Here is an 18,073-nt window from a genome sequence, read left to right as displayed (position 1 = left end):
GTGACTTAAATCTTGACATGATCAATTCGCGCCGAATAACGGGGCTCCTGTGCTGCCCCCTACAGTTCACGCACACTCCCTAAAACAAACAAAGCAAAACCTTTACATAATTTAGGCCAGTTACAAATCTCTTAAAAAAACAATTGCGACTGTCAATGTCACAAACATTCTAAAAACTGTCATTATCCTTACCAACGTTTTTTAAACAATGCCTTACACAATTTCGCCGTTTTTCCGCTCGCCCTGGACGGACTTGACGGGCGGAATGATCTCCCACCAACTCCACGGACGATGCGCCACCAGGGAGATGGACATGATGGACTGCCTGGAGGCGTACGGGCTGGACCGCGGCATGAGGAAGTGCAAGGACCTGATTGAAGAGTTCAAGGAGTGTCATACGTTGACGTTACAGTTTAAGAGGTTCTATGTAAGTTTCTTGAAGTCTTACGTGCAAAAATCCACCGAATTACGTACAAAGTGGCAGCTAGCCTGGGTCACCTGGGTGTGCGCGACATCGCCGACAAAATGCAGGAGAGCAGGCTGCGATAGTATGGCCACGAGACCACTAGGTAAAAGATCCCCGGTAAAACAGGCAAGAGATAAACCGAAAACAAGATGGAAGGACGTAGTGCTAAAAGATATGATAAAGTGCAAAGTATCTGAAAGAGACGTCGAGGACAGGGCGAAGTGGAAGCGAAAGACACGGAAAGCTGACCCCATCACCATGTGGGATATATATTTAGCTTGGAAGAGAGAGATTACGTACAAAGTTGAAATTCAGGCAGGGGTAGGGTCGCTAAGGCAAAACTATGAGTTCAACTCTGAACGGTTCCAACCCGATAAGTGTACGAAATCGGCTTGTCATTTAGGTAATCACAGTTTTGTTCTTAACTATTTACTTACTTTACGAGTATCTCTGTCTATTAGTCAACTATGTAGTATATAAAGCCAGTCGAGACAAATCGTATTGTTATTAAAAAAAATTAACGCCTAATAATATATGAATAGCAATGTCGGCTAAACCTCAGTGCAACTGCCGGCTTAGCCAAGATGAAAATCGCTATCCCTACGACAACGAAATTATTTGTGTCTCCCTATCACTCTTCCATGTTAGTGCAAGTCGCTTTCCGCTGTCTGCCCCTATATGTGTACCTAGATCTTTAAAACTACGCAACGGATTTTGATGCGGGTATATTTTTTTATAGATAGAGTGACTCAAGAGGAAGGTTCATGTATAATTTGTCGTGAAAGTTTACTTCAGGGAATTGTTTTAAGTTGCTAAAACCCGTACCTACATACGTTAGCGAATAACATAAAATTGAATTTATTTCAGGCGATGCGAGCTGAACGTGAGCGGCAAATAGCCGAGGGAAAACTGAAAGGAGAATGCCGATATGTGACCCCTAAGATAGACAGTTTCTAAGTTTTGAAGAATACGGCCCTCTGTCTTTATTTATTTAGGTATTTTGCTCAGAGTTTTGCGGAAATATACGGGTATGTATAAAAGTTTATTACTTTAATTATTTAATTAAACCCTGATTGATCTAAGCCTCAATACTTATCGCGTAAAATAGCAATGTATTTAGTGACAAATATCTTTAAAAATGTAGGTATACGTTAATTCACTAATACCTATATCTACGCATCTGCCTGTTAAGTCAAGATAAACATATACGCCTACAGCTCCAAACTAAGCGCCGCTGGTCCGCGGTCCACATACTCTAATAACTAAGTATATAGGTACTTAGGTTAGGCGGTCTTCACATTGGTCCGATGACTCCGATGTGCGAGCGGGACACCGATATACACGTGCATAGCGTTGACTCGTTCAAACAGCGAATCGGGATCAATAAGTACGTATATAGTAGAAGTAGAGTATATGGACCAGCGGCGCTTAGTTTTGTGGGCGTACTTATGATAGTATTTATCTTACGTACTTATCGCAGTTAAAATCTATACCTACGTTCTATCACGCACTAGTCGGCGACCATTATTGCCGCCCAGTCACGGTCGGTCATGCTCACACGTGTTTTTGCAAGGAATTTTGGCGCCAAACTAGGTATTACAATACTACTTGATTAATCATATTGTAGGCGATAACAATTGTGTTATTTTGTCTTTTTTTGCGAGAGACTTGTTTCTTTTGCAAATTACTTGAGATTCTTGAGAATCATTATATAAATATATAGTAACAAATAGCCGGGTCCACACAGAGCGAGCATACGCGTGCGTATATAGACGTGTCTCGGCCGCATTGCTTCGGCTCGCGCGAGGCACGTGAGGCACGTCACGTCTACAGTTACACGTCCGTTTTCACTACTGATTATGGGTAGTAGGTAGTGTGTATCTACCTTTAAACGCGACTAACGAATCATATTCCATATTTAAGTACCTACAATGGTTACAAGAAAGGCTGCCTTCCGTAACTCAAGTCCTCCCTGGGGGTCTAGCCAAGGTGCCAATCGTTTGCGCTACGACAACGAAACGCTATCTGTCTTTTTTTTTATTTATTTAAACTTTATTGCACAGTAAAAAATGTACAAAAGGCGAACTTAATACCTGAAGGCATTCTCTACCAGTTAACCCTCGGGCCAAACAGAGAGCAAGCAGTAATAGGTGCAAGAAAAATTAAAAGTACAAACAGTTTAATATTAAACATAATTATATATATATATATATATATATATATATATATGTTATATATATATATATATATATTATATATAAATAAATATATACCTGCTTTAAGATTTTTATGAGACTTAGCTAAGAGACTTTTCTAAAAGATGTGTGCACACAGTGGCGGATTTCCCATAAGGCACAGTAGGCTCGAGCCTAGGGCGGCGAGATATTAGGGGCGGCAAATTGTGACAAAAAAATCGCTGATGATAACAAGAAATAACTTAAAATTAGGCCAGGCAACGAATTCTCAAAAAAAGGTATAGAGGGAAATGCTTGGAACACAATTTTTGACTTCGTAACTTTGTTTGAACTAGTTAGGAGATGAACATATCAAAAGTCCCCAGCCGTAGCCCTTGAGCCGGGGGAAGAGAGAGGTTTGAAGGTCCTATTTTTCGGTTTTTCGCTTATATCTCGGAAACTATGCGTTCTAACGACTGATCATTGTACAAAATGAAAGCTGATTAAATTTGCTACAAGTTTTATTTAGTACAGTTTTTCGATATCTTGATATGTGGAGGGCTCCACCGTTGTGCGCGAATCGCGGCGCGAAGCCGCGAACGCGAGTGTGGCGTCGATTTCACAGATTGTTCACGCCTTCGCGCCTTGTTCCCCGTTTTTTGTCGGTTTTTCGGCCAGCGTCAAAGGAGGCGCGAAGGGCGAACTTGCAAGACTCTACGATACACACTATTTTGGCTCATCAGTTGCAAGATAAATATTAATTCTATTATATATAGCAGCTATATTTTACGGTTTTAAGTATGATGCCTTAGATGACAGTTAAACTCGATCAGCTGATGCTTTTCAGCCATCTTGGCCCGAACTAAACTGCGAAATTACCGAGAAGTTTGCGAGTGTGGGTCATACGTCAACGTCGCGATATGTTCGCTCGGCGAAGTCGCGCCGCGATTCACGCACAATAGTCTGGAGGGGGCTTGTATAGGGCCCTCCACACTCGCGCGCGAATCGCGGCGCGAAGTCGCGAACGCGAGTGTGGAGTCGATTTCACAGATCTGCTAGACTATAAAAATCTTTCGGGTTCCTTTCCTCGTGAGCACCGTGAATATTATTGATGGAAATTTAATGAAAAATTATAGACATTCAAGAGCGGCTATCTCAAAAACTAAACAAGATACCTATCGAAAAACTCGACTGTATAAAACTTGTAGCAAATTTAATAGCTTTCATTTTGTATAATGATCATGTCACAACGACGCATAGTTTCTAAGATATTATAAGCGAAAAACCGAAAAATTTAACCTTCAAATCAAACCCCCCTACCCCCGCTCAAGGGCTACGGCCGGGGACTTTTGATATTTTCACCTCCTAACGAGTCCAAACAAAGTAACTAAGTTAAAAATGTGTCCCAAGCATTTCCCTTTATACCTTTTCGTTGCCTGACCTAAATGTAGTCAATATGATGGGTGCTGATGCTGAAGGGGCGGCTACAGGGTCTGAGCCTAGGGCGGCAATGACTGCAAATCCGCCACTGTGTGCACAACTTAATTTTAAACAGAGTTTTGGTCTGACTTTGCCTTATCTCGAGAGGGAGGGAATTCCAAAGACGAATCGCATGTGCGGTGAAGGAGTTGGTCATGGATCCGGAGCGATACAATGGAACTGACAAAGTGAGTTTTCGGGAGGAACGTAGCTCACGGCCTGGCTGTGCGGTAACAAACTGGAATTTAGACCGCAGGTACTCCGGTATCGCTGGATCGTTTAATATGCTGTAGAGCATACACAGAACCCTGAGAAACCTGCGTTTCCGTACACGAAGCCAATTAAGTTTCCGTCGAAAGGCAGAGACATGGTCGTACTTGCGGAGGCCGAAGATAAATCTAATACAGCTGTTTAAGAGTCTATCCAGTCTGTCTAAGAGTCCTTGTGAAAGGTTGGTAAGGCACACATCACTATAATCTATGACTGGAAGCACAAGAGCCTGAATGAGTAAAGTTTTAGTCCTACTGGCCGGCAGGAAATGTTTGAACCTGTACAATGCTCTCAGGGTATTTGTAACTCTGCGACACACGTCAGAAACCTGTGGCTCCCAAGTTAGGCCCCGATCAATGATTAACCCCAGATTTCTTACTTGGGATGATAGTGGTGTTACGGTACCCTCAAAGAGAATCGGTCTTACATGTGTGAAGTCAGAGAGTGAGACTGAACGTAGACTCCAAAGAACGATAGCCTGACACTTAGACGGGTTGTCTTTCTATCGCACTGATATATTTAAGAGTGATAGAGAGATAGACACCGTTTCACTGTCTTGTGTCTTGGCTAGGCCCCTTGTGCAAAAACCCCTGTAGCGTGCGTAAGATATCCTTAGAGTCTGAGCTGAGCGCCTACAACCACGTCCGACGTGATGCCTCTCTGTCGCCTTTGAAAAGTCGTACGTAAGTGTGATAGGGAGGCAAGACGTCGAACATGGTTCGCGGTAGGCCCTCTGGTGCCCCCCGGGGTGCACCGTCCAAGAAGCTTTCCCTTTCCCCGTGATTAATCGGATCAAGAAAGAATGGGAAGGGCCCTGGCACTAGGACGTTTCTCGTATTTAGTACCTACCCTCCATAATATATAGTACATAAGTAGTAGCCTCCATTCTAGAAGCTAGGTCACCCTGGGCTGATGTCAACTCTTGAGAATGTCTCACGGAGTGTATCGTATCTTATACATATTTAAATTGTAGAGCGGATGTGCTCTACTGCCGATTTCTTTGTCTCTATTCTGTGCAAAAAATAGGTCGCAATTCCGTCGCATAGATAATCTACTTTTTTAAATCTAAATAAACTGAAGACCGCTGTTGAGGATTGGTTAATTTGGTTTTATTATTGATTTTTTTTTAAATAGAGTTAGACCAAGATAAATCCGCAACGATTTTGATAGCACACGCAGTGCAAGTGTTATTTTAAACGTCAAATTTAACTTCTGTGAAATGATGACGTATAAATAACACTTGCACTGCGTCGTCATCTTCCTCGCGTTGTCCCGGCATTTTGCCACGGCTCATGGGAGCCTGGGGTCCGCTAGGCAACTAATCCCAGTAATTGGCGTGGACACTAGTTTTTACGAAAATTGTTACAGACTTAACTTGGTCTAACTCTATATTATTTTTGTTCCTCGACTCTGTTTCAGGATAAGCATAGAGGTGGTGCTATCTATTCCCACTAGTTCATTTCGTAATTCTTTCTCCATAAAATTTCCAAACCAAGTTGCATTATAGCATTCATAGAAAATACTTTCGTTCGTTCGTAATGTTTGATCTGGTTTTTAGTCGGCCTCTTTATGGGGCTTATAGTTTTCCATTTGCCTGGTCTGATTTTACCTACAGACGTGCATTGTATTTATATATACTAATAAGTATATTGACGGCAAACAAGCATGCATCCCATCTGATGGTTAGAAGAAGCTATTTATTTTGCGTTTGCCCATTGCCGAATGTACCTATAATTTTAAAATCATTTTTGTTGCCTATCAAACAATTTATCTAATGATCGAACTGCGCCAACACCTAAGTACGTATCGTAACAAAAAACTGTTTATTTCGTCCCTCGTCAGGTAGACGTTACGAGATCCTTGTTATATTTTGTTATCAGTATTTAATTGAAATAATAAATCAGCCCGGGTCAACGCCCAGCCGTCTTAATGATGAAATAACTTTGAAGGTTGTATCGCGGCATTGGACAGGTACATGCCCTGAGTAAAAAAACTACGAATTGGTTTTGCGGAACTGTCAGTCAAAGGTGTTCGACCTTTGGGACCCGTGGTTAATGGTCACCTAATCGGCTAATCTGGTGTCTTTAAACTGGGTAAGGCGGACGGTTTTCGAACTCTTTAGGCGGTGTTAATGCACTCGATTTTGAATTTCGACGGTTGTCGGGTCCAAAAATACTGGAAATACAATAAAAGTATAAGGAATTTATAATTAAGTTTATATCTACTCACTTACATAAGTATTTTATGGTCAGCACTTTGAAAACACTCTTATCTTGTCTTGTCAAAAGTTAAAAAATGTGCTATTAAAGAACTCTGAATGAGTTGCATACGAACTATTAGGCTTCAACTTTAACTACGTAGGTACAGGTTTTCCACTGTTAGTTTCTGATACAAATGATAGCGTTCACAGTTCACACCAATTAGTTCGATTGTAGAGTTACGAAACGACATTAATTTTATCGTAAAATTAGTTTATGTTTGACACTATTTTTTTAAGCGATAAATAGGTATGTATGCATTGCAAAAGGAACAAGTTTAGTAGTTTTCCTTACGAGTACAGACTTTGATACTCGAGCAAGCAAAAGGTCCTATAGGTATACTTATCAGAATCACGAGCGAAACAAATACATAATTTAATGTAAAATCTAGAGCAGCGTTTAGCAATAAATTATGATCTCGCGTGGCACATAGGTATAACTTTTCACCTCGGTAATGAGAACATAATATATACTATGTACAGAGCTAACTAGATACTAACAAATAAATTAGGTACATAATTAGTTTAAAATCCATCTCTTTATTATAACATCTACTTATAAATAACGTTACTCGTATTCGTCGACTATTTCATTAAATTACCCTATTAAGGCCTCTCGTAAAGTTGCATAATGTTAAATTTTATGTAAATGATAAATTCTTGTAAGCCCCCAGACTGCGACCTTGAAAGGTCAGTAAGCTAGATGCGTCAGCGCAGAGATATGGTGCCGAAGTCAGTGGCCAGTGGAACACGTGCGTTCGTGCGTATTTCGAAGTAAACTTCTGCATAATTATTTTTTATATAAAAATAGGCATGTGTATCAGAACATCTTAGTGAGCATTGGCTAGCGCGTTTGCACGGAAAATTGCGCATTTTTAGACGCAATTTTCATATTTTTAGCTTTTGTGCAAAAATTGTTACAAATTACAAATGTTCGTGATTTTAAATTTCTATCGAGCGAAAGTCAAGAAATCATGTTCCGAAAAGATGAAATCTATAACTAGAAAGATTGCTAATTAGTCATTACATTTTTGACAACCGTATTGTGATCTAATAAAGCGCTAGTTTGTTGACTTTGTCGAAAACTCTGTTGGCTGAACCTACTGCACCTTAACAAGTTCCCTGTCCGGGTGCCCCCAATGTGGGGTCATGAAGCTTTTTTTTTCAGGAATCTGAGTGCTTCCACGATTGGTTCACAACTTCAAAGTGGAAGCTCACTTGAACGTGTGACTTTGTCATATAATTTTGTACCATCTCCCACACTGTTAACTGACAGTTGGTAACCCTTATTACAAAAGGCATAAGGTCCACCGATGAACAGTTAAGTATTGCTGTTTGTATGAGGACAGCTAGTGAACGTGTTAATAGGCCACGTGCGTCTTTCGTGCTCCCGAGGACGCACCGTCTCGTCTACCTACCATTAATGACGTCTAGCATGCATTTATTAATCAATTATTTAACCAGAGGGGCTACCGCGGAAAACGAAATTCGCAAATTGCGGTGATCTTTCTCTTTTACTCAAATCAAGGCGTAAGAGTGACAGAGAAAAATGCCCGCAATTTGCGAACTTCGATTTTCGTGGTAATAGTTAGCGCAACAGGCCGCTCCAATGGCGACTAGAGTAGTGACGACCATACTAAGACGGGAGATTAGGTTGTGCCTGTTTGAATACGCCGTAGGTGTTTAAATTAGGTACCTCTTACTCGTGGACAGATTAATAAGGGCAGTTTACTAAGTTTAGGTATAGGTAGTGCCGAAGAATAAATAAATAAGTCTACTATTAACATTAGGCAGCCGCATAATAAAACGGCGTATAATGTGAGATTTGATGGACGTGCCGGCGCGCGCAGTTAGACGCCATTATGCATGCGTCCGCGGCAGTGAATTTCAAATCGGCCGTTTACCATGTTGTATAACAAGAACACTTCAACTTCACCACTAAGGCCTCTTCTTTTGTGAGTTTGTCGTTCAAGAGTATCGCCAGCTGATGGCCTAGGGCTATGGCTGTTTGCCGCCCGCCTTTGGCGAAGCCTTGGTTGTCGTTCCATCATGTGTTAGGTTGGTTGGTATTCCACCTGTCCAATTTCTTGGTCCAATGTGTATTTTTTGCGTCTCAAATTTTGCTTAATGAGAGAGTGAGACGCAATGGACATTAGACAGATGGAATACCACCCTTATAGTAGGGCGTTAACGCAGGCTTTACGTTAGTTCCCGTTCATGTCGTCTCGGATATGGGCAGGCGTGGCTCACTCCGCGATTCCGTCGCTTTGCTACAGGTAGCTAAAAGTACATCCGTTCCGGCCCCAATTTTGGGGAAAGCCATAAGCCGCGCGTGGCGCTGTCGCCACCTAGCGGCCATATCTGCGCTGATCGTAACAGATGCGTTTTGTTAGAGAGTGAGTCTTCTGTACTTAGTACTATTATTTATTCTGTGATATGGGTGAATATGGTATCGATGCATTCAGCGTAATGCCCTGAACACAAATATATGAGATGACAAGCGCGAAAATGGTGGGGGTAGTTGCTGTGACGTCATAAAGTCGCCAGTACATACTTTTTATTTATTTAGTTTTAAACATACCATGTGGGGTACGGAATGAAAGGACTTTGTGAGTAGATCACAAATATATAACATACTGTACCATTTTTAATACTTGGTCTAACTAATTATTAGAATAGGTACGTTCAAAAATTTCACAATCCACAGTTGAATTCGAACTGCTCTAAATTGAAAAAGGCTGAATAGACTAGTCCAAAATACATACCAAGTGACTGTGAATATCCTCTATGTAATGTTAATGTTAAAATAATTAACCAGATTATATCAAAAAATAAGAAAAGTACATCAAGTTGAAAAAGTATAATTTTCTGTTACCTTAAACTGCAACTTTTATTAAAACAAACAAAAAAATCCGACAGTTTACATATATTTTTGAAATTGTATTTTCACTAGCTTTCATTTGGTACCCATATTGCTAGAGTAAGAAAAAAAAACAATCCCCCCCCCCTCCACACAGCCCAAGCAGCCGGACAGTTTTTGACATAATGAGGTGTGGTTGAATTTGTCAGAATAGGCTACATTCCTACTAGTCAAATCAGCTTCTTTTTTAGAACTGTCAAAACGATTTGCTAATATGGAATTTATATGAAAACGAATGTAGTGACGTCACGGTAAACTCACCTACTTTTTATATTTCAAATATTTCAATCCGATTTATTAAATACAAATTGTGTTTAAAAATAGCTGCTGTCTATGTTTTTCTAATAATTATCTCGTGCTTTATTTCGTGCACGGTTTGAAATAATTTATTTTAAGTACAGGAAACATCCCTATTGTTGTAGTGACGTACGCTATATAAATTTTGAAAATGGCGCCCGCTAATAAAAAAATTGAGGGGGGGGGGATTGTTTTTTTTCTTACTCTAGCAATATGGGTACCAAATGAAAGCTAGTGAAAAGACCATTTCAAAAATATAATTATGTAAACTGTCGGGTTTTTTGTTTTAATAATAGTTGCAGTTTAAGGTAACAGAAAATTATACTTTTTCAACTTGATGTACTTTTCTTATTTTATATCTGGTTATTTTTATGTCTTATATCTGGTTAATTATTTTTTAACATTACATGGAGGACATTCACAGTCACTTGGTATATATTTTGGACTAATCCATTCAGCCATTTTCATTTTAGAGCAGTTCGAAGTCAACTGTGTATTGTGAAAATTTTGAACGTTTTCTAAAAATTCGTTAAACCAAGTATTGAAAATGGTACAGTATTGTTATATATTTGTGATCTACTCACAAAGCCCTTTCATTTGGTACCCCACATGGTATGTTTAAAAGAAAATAAAAAAAAAGTTTGTACTGGCGACTTTATGACGTCACAGCAACTACCCCCACCACTTTCGCGCTTGTCATCTATCTATATATATAAATGCAAGTGTCCTGACTGACTGACTGACTGACTGACTGACTGACTGACTGATTCATCAACGCAGAGCCGAAACTACAAAAGCTAGAAAGTTGAAATTTGCACACTAGGTTGCATTTGTAAAGTGTACAAGAGATAAGAAGCGATTTTGAAAAATTCAACCCCTAAGGGGGTTAAAAAGGGGATGAAAGGTTGTATGGGGTTCAAGTTTTAGTTTAAGCTAGGAATTTGAAACTTTGTGAAAATGTATTATATTAAAAAACAAGAAAACTAATTTCAGCGTTTTCGAAAATTCATCCCCCAAGGTAGTGAAAAAGGGGTTGAAAGTTTGTATGGAGATCAAATATTTTCGTGAGTGTGGGACTTGAAACTTTGCATGTGGGTATATTATTATAAGACAGGAAAAGTAATTTCAGCGTTTTTTAAAATTCATCCCCTAACAGGGTTAAAAAGGGGTTGAAAGTTAGAATCCATTACAAATGCGTTGAAACTTCTTAGAAAGGCATAATAGCCGATTACAAAACAAAGTAATTGCGACGTTTTAGGAAATTCAACCCCTAAGGGGGTAAAAAAGGGGATGAAACTTTGTCTTGGGGTGCAAGTTTTATTTTAAGCTAGGACCTTGAAACTTTGCAAAAAGGTATTAAATTAAAAAACAAGAAAACTAATTTCAGCGTTTTTAAAAATTCATCCCCCGAGGTGGTGAAAAGGGGGTTGAAAGTTTGTACGGAGATCAAATATTATTGAGGGTGCGGGACTTGAGTCTTTGTATAAAGCCATATTATTAGAACTCAAGAAAAGTAATTTCAGCGTTTTTAAAAATTCATCCCTTAAAAGGGTTAAAAAGGGGATGAAAGGTTGTATGGGGTTCAAGATTTATTTTAAGCTAGGAATTTGTACCTTTGTGAAAATATATTATATAAAAAAATAAGAAAACTAATTTCAGCGTTTTCGAAAATTCATCCCCCAAGGTGGTGAAAAAGGGGTTGAATGTTTGTATAGAGATCAAATATTTTTGTGAGTGTGGGACTTGAAACTTTGCATATGGGTATATTATTATAACACAGGAAAAGTAATTTCAGCGTTTTTGAAACTTCATCCCATAACAGGGTTAAAAAGGGGTTGAAAGTTTGAATCCATTACAAATGCTTTGAAACTTCTTAGAAAGGCATAATAGCCGATTAAAAAATAAAGTAATTGCGACGTTTTAGGAAATTCAACCCCTAAGGGGATAAAAAAGGGGATGAAACTTTGTCTTGGGGTGCAAATTTTATTTTAAGCTAGGACCTTGAAACTTCGCAAAAAGGTATTAAATTAAAAAACAACAAAACTAATTTCAGTGTTTTTAAAAATTCATCCCCCGAGGTGGTGAAAAGGGGGTTGAAAGTTTGTACGAAGATCAAATATTTTTTAGAGCGCGGAACTTGAATCTTTGTATAAAGCCATATTATTAGATCTCAAGAAAAGTAATTTCAGCATTTTCAAAGATTCATCCCTTAAAATGGTTAAAAAGGGGTTAAAAGATTGTATAGGGTTTAAACTTTATTTTAAGCTACGAATTTGTAACTTCGTAAAAAGTTATTTCATTAAAAGAGAAGAAAACTGTTGTCAGCGTTTTTCAAAATTCAACATTTAAGGTGGTGAAAAAGGGGTTGAAAATTTTCATGGAGGTCAACATTTTTTGTAAGTACGGAACTTGAATCTTTGTATAATGACATATTATTAGAATACGAGAAAAGTAATTTCAGCGTTTAAAAAAATTCATCCCCTATAAGGGTCCAAAAGGGGTTGAAATTTTGTATAGGGTTCAAATTTATTTTAAAGCTAGGAACTTGAAACTTCGTAAAAAGGTATTTTATTAAAAAACAAAAAAACCTATTCAGCGTTTTTAAAAATTCATCCCCCGAGGAGGTGAAAAAGGGGTTGAAAGTTTGTATGGAGATCAAATATTTTTGAGAGTGCGGGACTTAAATCTTTGTATAAAGCTATATTATTAGAACACAAGAAAACTAATTTCAGCGTTTTTAAAAATTCATCCCATAACAGGGTTAAAAAGGGGTTGAAAGATTGTATAGGTTATAATTTTATTTAAAGCTAGGAACTTGAAGCTTCGTAAAAAAATATTTTATTAAGAGAAAAGACTAATTTCAGAGTCTTTGATAATTCATCCCCCAAGGTGGTGAAGGGGGTCGAAAATTTGTATGGAACCCAAATATTTATTTGAGTGCGGGACTTGAATCTTTGTATAAAGGCATATTATTACAATACAAGAAAAGTAATTTCAGCGTTTTTAAAAATTCATCCCCTAAAAGTTTAAACAGGGGTTGAGAGTTGATAGAGGGTTCAAATTTTATTTAAAGCTAGGAACTTCAAACTTCGTAAATAGGTAGTTAGGTAGTAGGTTTTATTAAATAGTGGACTTGAAAATCTTCTGGGGGTTGAGAGAGAGATTATATCGAGAACAATTTTATTCAGTTAGGGGCTTGAAACTTCGTAGCCAGGTTGTGAAAGACAAATCTCATGCGTTGTATAATAATTAACAAATGATTAACCGTCCCTACTGCTACCTTTTGCTGCATATAATATTCTAAGCTAATGTAGAATTTATAACCACCAATAAGTACGTGTAAGTACGTAAGAAGCAATCTAAGTTCTTATAAAACCCGTGAGCAGCAGTCGGGTAGAAGCACGCGCGGTGGAAGTCTCATTCTGGTACCGGCCCATACTACCGCTAAAGCTAAGAAATCCCTTGGTGTTTTAGGCGTCAGACTGTTCAACACGTTACCTGCTGAAATCAGAGATGTCCTTAGTGATGTCACATTTACTAGAAAGATTAAAAAAATGTTATTGGAGATGGCCTGCTACACGATCGAAGAATTCTTCGACAGGGTGTCATTGATCCATACACACACTGTGAAAGTCTAAATCACTGTTTCGATGGAACCATGATGGGACATTACTTTCACTGGAAAATTCTATTTTTAATTTAGATATTTTAATATGGATTATTAGAAAGACTTAATGTAACTATTTAAAATTATTTAACGAAACATGGCATTATTTTAGTTAATAATTATGATCGACACGACATATGTATTTCTGTTCTGCTTTTATTTGTTGTTAAGTATGTTTACATTTAGTGAAATGTAATTTTATTTTATGTACTTACTCCTAACATGTAATTAACGTTATCAATAAAATATGAATATGAATATGAATATACAAATCCACGCGTACGAAGTCGCGGGCAACAGCTAGTCTCATATATTTGTGTTCAGGGCATTACACTGAATGCATCGATACCATATTCACCCATATCCGAGACGACATGAGCGAAAATCGATTTCTAGAAGACTTTTCTTTCGTTAGACACTGTACTATTAGTATATGACGACATCTGGACTACCTTACCGACCTTTACGATAACTTGTAACTTGTAGAGCCAGTGATTTTTGTAATTCTAATTCGTTGATGTTAACAAGGCTTACCCCAATCACTAAATCAAGTAATCAGTGACAAAGATGGAATTGTCAGTATTTTTAGGAGTGGTCTTTAAATAAAGACACCCGCCACTTAATCGTAATCACAATTAATTTCTTTAATTTTAGTGTCTCCGCAGGAATATAGGTAGTGACAAAATAACGCCTTTAAAATACTTAAGTTATTTCTAACTGTGCATGTTCTAATTCAGTTCAGTATATTTTGTACTAAAATGATAGAACGTCAGAACGACCATATGATCACTACCATCTAGTATGCTAATCTATTAATAGTTTAATTTAATACCAAAATGTAAAGGTGAGACAGTTACTTTTTAAAAACACGTTGGCGGCAAACGGCCTTGCTGATTAAGCGGTTAATAGGTGAGAATTACAGAGATACGAGGGGTGTTCAAAATATTCTCGGTATGAGAATGAAAACAAACAAGTACGAAAAGTTTGATATTTTTATTTTTCAATATACTCCCCCCCTATGTTCATACACTTAAAAGATCGATCAATTATTTTTTTTAATCCTGCATAAAAATATTTTTTATCTTTGGTGTAAAAATGCTCCTCCACTGCCGCCTTCAATGCTTCATCATCGGAAAATTTATTTCCACGCAGATCCTTTTTAAGATTGGGGAACAAAAAGAAGTCGCTGGGGGCTAAGTCCGGACTATACGGTGGGTGAGTAACAGTTTCAAACCCACATTCAACAATAGCTGCCTTGGCAATATGAGCAGTATGGACGGGGGCGTTGTCATGCAGAAGCATAACACCTTTGGTTAACTTTCCTCGCCTCTTTTCTTTGATCGCATCCTTTAATTGACGTAGAATGTTAGCGTAGTACTGTCCTGTGATATTTACACCTTTTTCTTTATAATCGATCAGTAATACTCCTTCACAATCCCAAAATATCGTGGCCATGACCTTGCCAGCTGAAGGGATGACCTTGAACTTCTTGGGATGAGCTGAACCCTTAATGTGCCACTGCATGGCCTCTTGTTTACTCTCTGGGTCATAATGATGAACCCAGGTTTCATCTCCAGTAACTATTCTTTGCAGCACCTCATCAGGATTTTCACCGCACAGGTCAATAAAATCGGAACAACAAGCTACACGCATGTCTTTTTGAAGCCGAGTCAGCATTCGCGGAACCCATCTTGCACTTACTTTTGACATATTAAGATGGTCATGGATAATATCATGTACGGTACCAATAGAGAGATTGGTTACTTGTGCTATAGATTTTACCTTCACTCGACCATCTTCCAATATAAGTTTTTCCACTTTATCAATATTTTCTTGTGAAGTAGCTACTACAGGCCGGCCAGGTCTAGGGTCGTCTTCAACACTCTCCCTTCCACGTTTAAACTCGCTTGACCACTTTTGAATGGTAGATAAAGAAGGAGCAGACTCACGGTAAACACAATCCATTTCCTCTTTTATGGTTTTTTGATTTTTACCCTGTTTTGTCAAGAATTTTATCACGCATCGATGTTCTAATTTAGTTAACATTGTCAATTCCCACATGATGTTCATGTTTGTTAAGCAATTGCAGAAAAACAAAAGAACATCTCGGTTCGAATTATACTTTTTTTTAATGTCAATGAATAAACCTTAGCGGCCAGTAACGAAAGAAATTTTAGAAGAGGTTGTAAGATATCAATACCGAGAATATTTTGAACGCCCCTCGTATATGTCACATGTATGTAAGCGTGTAACCCCACAGACACCTTATAACAGTTATTTGTTTTACGAGGGGGTAAAGTTGTTGTTTAACCCCCCGTGCCCGTCGTGCCTCGTGTATTCATACCCGAGTAAGCGAAAGATTCATACCCGAGCAAGTGGAATATACGTTGATACGAGCTGTACTAAGGTATGCTATGTTAGTACGGAGAAGCGGTAGTCCACTATCCTCTTAATTAATACGTAATTACGTAGAATGTGCGTAGAATTGTACAAAAATAGAACGAAAAATGAATGAGATTTTTAGACATAAGTGTAAGGCCTAAGTGGACGCTCGAAGCGGAGCGTTTGGCGGGGCGTGCAGCGTGGCGTCGGGCTCAAAAGTGATTTGAGCAGCGTGCACTATTAAGGCCGCTCCTAGTATACGCTTGCATTTGTTTAACATGCACGCCGCACGCCCCGCTCCGCTGCACGGCCAACTCGAGCGTCCACTCAGGCCTTACACTATAGTTCGTTTTTATTAGCATTAGAAAGAACTTGAAAGAAGATAAGCGATTTTGACATGTCTTTTAATTGAAAAACACTTTTTAAAAATCAATAACTATTACTTATGAAAGCAGAAGACTATAAAAGGTCGTATTAGATTCATAATTGTTACATATTTACCGTAACTTATTATGTGTTTTTAAAATATGTTTTTCAATTAAAAGACACATCAAGATTGTTTACCAAATTTATAATGCTAAAAGAAACGAAGTATAAGATCATATCATCGTCATATCATCAGAATTCAGATTTAGGTACAGTGAGCGTACCTACAGTGACCAAAAGCGAATGAACCAGTTATACCGAAATTAAATTTTAGCCCGCCGTCCGGTCACATTACAATTTCAAAATGTAGGATTTTTTGTAGTCTCGTTCATCGAATATGTATCACCTTGTTGTCACCTTTAGTTAATGCTTACTTTGTTGAAAAACAGCCAAAATTCTGATTTTGAGCTTATGTCAAGAACTAAATACATAGATGGTTTTGTCGGTTTTAGAATATGGTTATGTACTAATAGGTACTAAACAATAGTTTTTATTATTGTTATCGTAAATAGGAAGTACCTACTTAAATGTAATGTGATAACTTGAAACAACAACAAAAATTATTAAAACTATTTATAAACTAAACATAGGTATTAAAACTAAACGAACAATGTATTTAACCTACGAATAGGTATATTATACCTATTGTCAAAGAGAATCCTGCACTCAATAAATCCTCACTATTAAACGCCCGGGAGACTCGAACATATTAAAATTATTTAAATAAACTCCCTCCTCCTTGTTTGAAGTCGGTTAATAAACAAAATACTCAACAAATCTTTGATATTTGAGATACCCCTAGCTTTTGCCAACTTTTTTTTTACCAGGGGCCTAGCTTCAACTTCAACTTCAACTTCAACATTTATTCAGCAAATAGGCCACAAGGGCACTTTTACACGTCAACATTGAATTTACATACAAGCAAAATAATAATAATTATACATCAACAATTATTAAATACAACTACAACTACCAAATCAAACTAACGTAATACAATTACTTAGAGATGTATAAGGTCTCTTAATGTCGAATTACATAAAAAAACTATAATAATAATATTAAAATAAAAACAAAACAGATACATGGAAAAAAAAATCTAAACTTATTTAGAGGTGTAAATGTCTCTAAGTGTCAGAACTAAAAAATAACATAGTTTATCAAATTATCCTTAGAGATGTATAGGGTCTCCAAGAGTCACAATCCTGTATGATTAACACATTACGAGAAAAAAAAAACATACGAGAACCGAATGAGGCGTCTCACTGCAATTAAATTAAAAAATAAAGTTACTAAATATATTCGTGTTAGCTTAAACAGACCCGTCTCCACAAACAGCACCCGTTCACGAGTACGACGCGTATCTCAGCCATCGCCTCCCTCAACCTTCATTCGGGAAAGTGGCGACCCGATCAACGACGCCACCGTAAGCAAAGACTTTTAAGCGAGCATGACATGAGCTAAGACGCAATTCGTAAAACGATAACGCTAACGAATCTGTCTGTAATACAAAAATGCTAGCCAAGTTGCAATGTTGTAACGAAACGCAAAACTTTCGGCCCTTGGACCCCAGGCCTTAAGGCGTCGTAAGTTGTTGTGCCCCTGGCGGGGCCTGGCGTATGGCATAACTATAGTTACCTATGTATATCTACGCTGATCTGATACAGTAACTTTCATGCTCTTAATTAGTGTTTTATATATTTGCTAGCCTTGGCTAAATCAAAAAAGGAGTTAATTT

General features: G+C 38.0%; 2 protein-coding genes across 2 annotated transcripts in view; both read left to right on the top strand.

The window, feature by feature from the left end:
• LOC134655403 (putative phosphatidate phosphatase) overlaps positions 1-18,073 on the top strand; it is a 214,056-nt gene that overhangs the window by 183,457 nt on the left and 12,526 nt on the right. The gene's annotated exons all lie outside the window — the stretch shown is intronic.
• Positions 209-1,509, top strand: LOC134655162 (NADH dehydrogenase [ubiquinone] iron-sulfur protein 5-like). Its single transcript, XM_063510617.1, has 2 exons — positions 209-427; positions 1,334-1,509. The coding sequence occupies exons 1-2, from the start codon at positions 209-211 to the stop codon at positions 1,421-1,423; spliced, it is 309 nt and encodes a 102-aa protein (XP_063366687.1). The 3' UTR covers positions 1,424-1,509.

This window comes from Cydia amplana, chromosome 16 (genome assembly GCF_948474715.1).
Source record: "Cydia amplana chromosome 16, ilCydAmpl1.1, whole genome shotgun sequence".
NCBI classification, from domain to species: domain Eukaryota; kingdom Metazoa; phylum Arthropoda; class Insecta; order Lepidoptera; family Tortricidae; genus Cydia; species Cydia amplana.
The sequence above is the reverse complement of the archived record's forward strand: the minus strand, read 5'-3'. Positions and strand labels throughout refer to the sequence as shown.